This window comes from Helianthus annuus, chromosome 7 (genome assembly GCF_002127325.2).
Source record: "Helianthus annuus cultivar XRQ/B chromosome 7, HanXRQr2.0-SUNRISE, whole genome shotgun sequence".
Taxonomy (NCBI): Eukaryota; Viridiplantae; Streptophyta; class Magnoliopsida; order Asterales; family Asteraceae; genus Helianthus; species Helianthus annuus.
Window position 1 is genome coordinate 54,700,315 of NC_035439.2, and position 6,563 is coordinate 54,706,877.

Below are 6,563 nucleotides of genomic sequence, written 5' to 3' on the forward strand. Positions count from 1 at the left end.
TACGAGGTGTTACGGCTTTGTTTTAATACTATTAATATTAATAATGTTTACACGTTTACTTTTTTTTATTAGAGACTCGTTATTTATTTATTTATGATGAACTTTTTTATTTTCATGTTTATAATAAAGTGTCTTGATTATTTATGTATTAATATTAATATTAATGCTAATAACAGTATAACAAAATATAAAAAAGTAATAAAGATATTATAAAATAAAATAACATAAAAAACATAATTATTACTTTTGACTTTAGAATAAAATAATGTATAATGAGAAGACAGACAGTTAACTATACATGGGTTATTCCGACAACGATCAGGTACCAATCATTAATAACTTATCCTTCTCTCTTTCAAACTTCGTTCATGTGTTGTTGATTGTTTCCGCTCATCTTCGTTTATTAATATTGATATTTCATACTAATAATAGTATAAAAAATATAAAAAAGTAACAAAAGTATTATAAAATAAAATAACATAAAAAACATAATTATTACCTTTTTACTTTAAACATAATTATTACTTGTAACTTTATAATAAAATAATATAATAAATTAATTAATCATTACTAAATTTGACATTTGGGTATATTAATCTTTAGACCATCCGGTATGGGGGTCGTCCCCGGATCGTCGTCGTCCCGGAGGCACGTCGCACACCACCCACCTGGGCACGTTGGCGGCACTTCCATCGGAATAGAGACGGAGAAGACGGGCCATGTGGGTTTTTTTTTGTTTTTTTTAAAGGGTGGTGGGCCATGTGGGTTTTTTATTATTTTTTTATTAAAGGGTGGTGGGCCATGTGGGTTTTTTATTATTTTTTCTCTCTCTCTCTCTCCTTGAATATATATTATTTTTTATTAAATGTGGTGGGCCATGTAACGGTAAACTTGCAACATTTAAAAAAAAAATTCACCCCACCACTACAAATTCAACACTTTTCACCCACTTTTTTACAAAACTACTCCCACTTTTCTCTCATTTTTATAAAAAAAAACCTCTCCCAATCTTAAAAAAAATTATGGATCTCTACAACCCAAATAATCCCAACTCAAGTTCACAACCGTTTTTGTCATCTGGTTACACACCCGTAATGTAACTTTTTAATTTTTATTTACTTTGTTTTCATTAATTAATTAAATCAAATAAATAATAATAATAAAAAAATGAAGGAGGAGCATCCCTACACCCTTGGATAGTTTCCAAAAGGAGGGTCCTTCTCCTTTGCCTATGTGGCGCTTATGTAGAGGATAGTACTTTGGAAACTATCCTCCCTCATACCCAACCTTTCATATTGATAATAATAATGTCATCATTGTATAAACTATTTGAAAGGAAAGTAAAACCAAAGGACATAAAGTCAACTTGGATGTCTATTTTAATGGCGGCTAAACTACGAGTCTTAAACGGCCGTTAGTTGCCGGTAACATGGGCAGTTTTTCTAAATTTGTCCACGTGCATGAGGTAGGTATCACGTGCTGAGACATGGAACACGACGTGGTTAATATTGGTTGACATCTTGGGTGAATAATGGCCATTCTAATTTTTCATGTATTGTCCCAATTTATCAAATGCTCTCAAAGGGTAAAGAAAGTAAGAAAACCAATCCTCATTCCTAAAATAATAATAATAGAAAAAACTCAAAAAATCACATAATGAATGATCAATTTGGTGCAATTTTAATCTTAGGCATTTTAATGAATGATCAATTTGGTGCATTTTTAATCTTAGGCATTTTAGTAAAGATAGGTAGGGCTTAGTAATTTATGGTATCGAACCGTCAGAATCAAGGAACAGAACCGGAACCGACAGACCCGAGCGAGTTCATTCGAGCCGAATTCCCGGTCCTCACCAGGGGCGGACCTACTTGAGCCCGTGGGTGGGCGGCCGCACCCCTTGAAAAAAAAAATTTAGTGTTATTTTTCGCGAAAAATCCCTACCGCACCTCTTGGAAAAATTCGACCGCACCCCTTGGAAAATTCTGACCGCACCCCTTAGAAAAAAAATGTTAGGAATTTATATAATAAAAAAATTGTGAACACGGATTTAAACCCGACCCAATTATGTAAACAAGTTACTCTTTAAATAAAACTTGTATTCCTATAACCCAACATCAAGCCCAATTGAATAAGTTTATGGTAAAACCCAACCCAAATAACAAAATCAATTAACAAAACATAACCCAATTACCCAAATAAACCCAATCGGCCAATCGATAAGGTTTTGATAAGGTTTTTGATAGGGTTGTTGAATGTTGATAAGGTTGCTGTTGTAAAGTTACGGCAAATGACAATTGTAGAAAATTAGGAAAATAGATTTATAGGGTTTATTTTATTATTAAATATTATAAAGAAGTTACTGGATTGTTGATTAAATATTAAAAAAGGTTGCTGTTGATTTATAGGTTCAACTTGATTTCATTATTAAATGTTAAATTTAATATTTAATAATAAAATGTTTATTTTGGATCATCTTCCGATTGTTGATTAAATATTAAATTGTTGATTAAATATTAAATTGTTTATTTTGTATGTGATAGGCACAACGAGTAAAGATGTTATGGCGCGATTTCTCAACAAGAGGAAAGCGGATGAAATTGGATCATCTTCTGATTTTGTTGATGTGAATGATCTTCCCTCGGATCCTCATGATCGCAAGGCGATAGCATCATACAACGTGAATCAACGAGATGATGTTAGAAGGGCATACCTACTAAGAGGACCATGTCAACCAACGGGTATTAAATATCCAACATCAACGTTTCAAGGTAAAGAGTTGAGAAAATTCAAACAAGAATGGTATGACCGAAAGGAATACAAGGGATGGTTAGAGTATAGTATAAAATCGGATCGTGTGTTTTGCTTATGTTGTTACTTGTTTAGGTCCGAATTTGGTGATCATAGAGACACATTTGTTTTGAACGGGTATAACAATTGGAAAAAAGTACATGAGGTACTTACAAAACATGTTGGGTTAGTTAATAGCGCCCACAACAAATGTTTCCAAAAGTGTGCCGATTTACTTAACGAAAAGCAAGCGGTAAACACACAATGGGACAAAAGGACCCCTAAGGAGAAACGTGATTACAAACTTAGATTAAGCGCTTCTACTTTGCTTGGAAAAAGGTTGTTGAATGGCGGTTTGGCGTTTCGTGGTCATGATGAGTCAAAAGATTCATTAAATAAAGGAAATTTCTTAGAGCTTTTAGAACTAATGGGTGAAATGAATGAAGAGCTTGGTAAGGTTATCTTAGAGAATGCACTGGCGAATAACCAAATGACTAGTCCTAAAAGTCAAGCGGACATTAAACATTGTTATGCTCAAGAGGTGCTTAAACAAATTTTTGAAGATCATGGTGATGATGTTTTTTATTTATTAGTTGATGAATCATGTGATGTTTCAGAAAAAGAACAAATGGCGGTTGTTATTCATTATGTTGATAAAGTTGGGATTGTTAAGGAGCGTTTTATTGGGCTTGTTCATGTCAAAGAGACAAGCGCATTAACACTTAAATCGGCTATTGATGATATGTTAGCACATTATGGGTTGAGTTTGAAAAGGATTAGAGGCCAAGGTTACGACGGGGCAAGTAACATGTCGGGTGAGTTTAACGGCTTAAGAGCTCTTATTTTAAAGGAAAATGTTTTGGCTTTCTATATTCATTGTTTTGCACACCAACTTCAATTAGTTGTTGTGGCGGTTGCACACAAACACACACCTATTTGGAGAGTATTTGAAACGATAACATGTTTAACAAATGCCGTTTGTGCATCTTCCAAGCGACAAGACATGCTTCGTGAAAGCCAAAGAAGACAATTGGAAAAAATGGAAGACGTGCTTTGTACCGGAAGTGGGTTGAATCAAGAAATGGCACTTTCAAGACCTGGAGATACACGTTGGAATTCCCACTATAAAACGCTTTCGCGTTTGATTACTTTATATCCAAACATTATGGAAGTTCTTGGATGTATAGTAGAAACGGGTCAAACTCTTCCTTGTAGTAGACAAGCGGACGGACTTCTAGAGGATATGAAAAAATACGACTTTGTATTTTACATACACTTGATGGAGCATATTCTAAACATCACACACACATTGTCCCAATGTCTACAAAGAAAAGAACAAGATTTGATGAATGCGGTTAAATTGGTTTCTTCCACAAAAAACCAACTTGAAAAGTTTAGGTTGGAAGGATTTAGTGAGTTCTTGGAGAAGGTTAACTCTTTTTGTGACATGTATAAACTTGAGGTGAAAAATTTAGATGAAGAATATATTAACCCAAGATGGCCAAGAAGAAAGACGAACATCTCAAATCGGCACTATTACGAGTATGATTGCTTCAATGCGGTTCTAGATTTGCAAATTCAAGAATTTGGGAACTGTTTTAACGAGGTAACATCGGAACTACTTCTTTGTATGAGTTGTTTGAGTCCGTGTGATAATTTTAGTGCGTTTGACATTCCATATATACTAAAGTTAGCCGGAAAGTATCCATATGATTTCGATGAAGCCGAAAAACGAAGGCTTCCGGTTCAACTCGGAAACTACATTGATTTTGTGAAAAAAGATAAACAATTCGCCAACTTGGATGGTTTGTCAAGTCTTGTAAGGTTAATGGTTTCAACAAATATTCACGTAACTTTTACATTGGTATATCGTTTATTGAAGCTTGTTCTCGTATTACCCGTCGCAACCGCAACCGTTGAAAGATGTTTTTCGGCAATGAAGAATGTGAAGACCGACTTGCGTAATCGGATTGGCGATGAGAATTTAAGTGATAGTTGTATATGTTATATAGAGAAAGACTTGCTTAAAAAAGTACCTCTAGATGATGTTTTGGATAGATTTCAAAAAATGAAAACCCGTAGGGCGACTTTTTAAATATGTTTGTAACAATATTTGACGTGTTTTTGATGATTATATAAATTGAAGTTTGATGTTCTTTTTTTACATGACCCGACCGGAACCGGTTTTTTTATGTATATATCTAGACGCCTAAAATTTTAAAAAAATTTCCGCACCCCCATGAAAAAATTTATGGGTCCGCCACTGGTCCTCACAGTAACCACCCTCCAGCTTGAGAATAAGTATTCGTTTTGAGGATAATAGTGTGTGTATTAAGTGAGAGAAGCAAGAGAGCGATTCTTAAACCTGGAGGTGAAGTTTACTATTTATAGCCGAGGTGGTTTGTGAAGAAGATGGGCTGATGGGCCTTGGCCTGTAGTCAACAACAAGGAGTATCCATTTTATCCCTCTGCCACGACCGTTGGTGCTTGCAGACGAGATGGTAGCTGGCGCACGCTGAATGGATCCATGTGTCCAGACCGTTGTCCTTTTTGCCTGGTCTGTCATCAGCAGCTTAGTGGAGATCGTGGAGCAGTGGTCGGCGCGCTCTGATGGGTGCCACGTGTGCGTCCTTGCGTACCTTTTTGTCCCCTATTCGATTGTCCATCGTGCAACATGATCGGATACAGCCTGTTGGACGCTCATTGGTCCACTACTCTGCCACTTGTACCTTTGGTATTTGTCCAAGGTTTACCTGCGCTTCCTATCTCTACGCGGCCAGGGGATATCCCGTGTAGACGGCGCAAGGTCCAGGAAGTCAGGGTATTTTATCGAAAGGGGTAAGTGTAAAATCTGATCCTGTTTTAACCCTGACCTCGCGCGCGACCTAAATTACATCTGATTAGCCGGCGCGAGGTTGGGAAAAGCTATCAAATTGGTATGATATGGGTATGGTCTTGGGCGCGACCTAGATTACATCTGGATAGGTGACGCAGAGTTTGGGACCATACTCATTCAATATATTTAAATTTAATTAATACGTATCTAAATTCAATTAATAGTTTGTGTTCATATTCTACTCATTTTCACAACGACCTGAGATGGGTATAATTTTATTTTATCTATATATTAAAAATAGAAGCTAATAAATAGTAATTTTATCTATATATTAAAAATAGAAGCTAATAAATAGTAATTTTAATATTATATTATATTATATTATATTATATTATATTATATTATATTATATTATATTATATTATATTATATATATATATATTAAAAATAGAAGCTAATGAATAGTAATTTTAATATTATAATAATATATAGTTTTTTAGTACTTTCTTACATTAATAAAAAAAATTATCTATATATTAAAAATAGAAGCTAATAAATATTTTATCTATATATTAAAATAGAAGCTAATGAATAGTAATTTTAATCTTATACTAATATATATTCTTTTAATACTTTCTTATATTAATATAAGAAAATTATCTATATATCTATATATTAAAAATAGAAGCTAATAAATAGTAATTTTAATATTATACTAATATATATTATACTAATGAATAGTAATTTTAATATTATACTAATATATATTATACTAATTTTAATATATACTAATATATTATACTAATATATATTATACTAATTTTAATAAATAGTAATTTTAATATTATACTAATATATAGTAATTTTAATATTATACTAATGAATAGTAATTTTAATATTATACTAATATATATTCTTTTAATACTTTCTTATATTAATA

At 33.1% G+C, this 6,563-nt stretch overlaps 1 protein-coding gene across 1 annotated transcript; it reads left to right on the forward strand.

Annotated features, from left to right (window-relative positions):
* The first annotated feature begins 2,560 nt into the window (after positions 1 to 2,560).
* On the forward strand, positions 2,561 to 4,266 carry LOC110866424 (zinc finger MYM-type protein 1-like). The gene is made up of 2 exons (XM_035974906.1): positions 2,561 to 4,185; positions 4,263 to 4,266. The coding sequence occupies exons 1-2, from the start codon at positions 2,561 to 2,563 to the stop codon at positions 4,264 to 4,266; spliced, it is 1,629 nt and encodes a 542-aa protein (XP_035830799.1).
* Positions 4,267 to 6,563: the final 2,297 nt, after the last annotated feature.

What these genes read in the sequence shown, in the direction of transcription:
- LOC110866424 (XM_035974906.1), top strand. Translation starts at nt 2,561, where the DNA reads ATGGCGCGATTTCTCAACAAGAGGAAAGCGGATGAAATTGGATCATCT.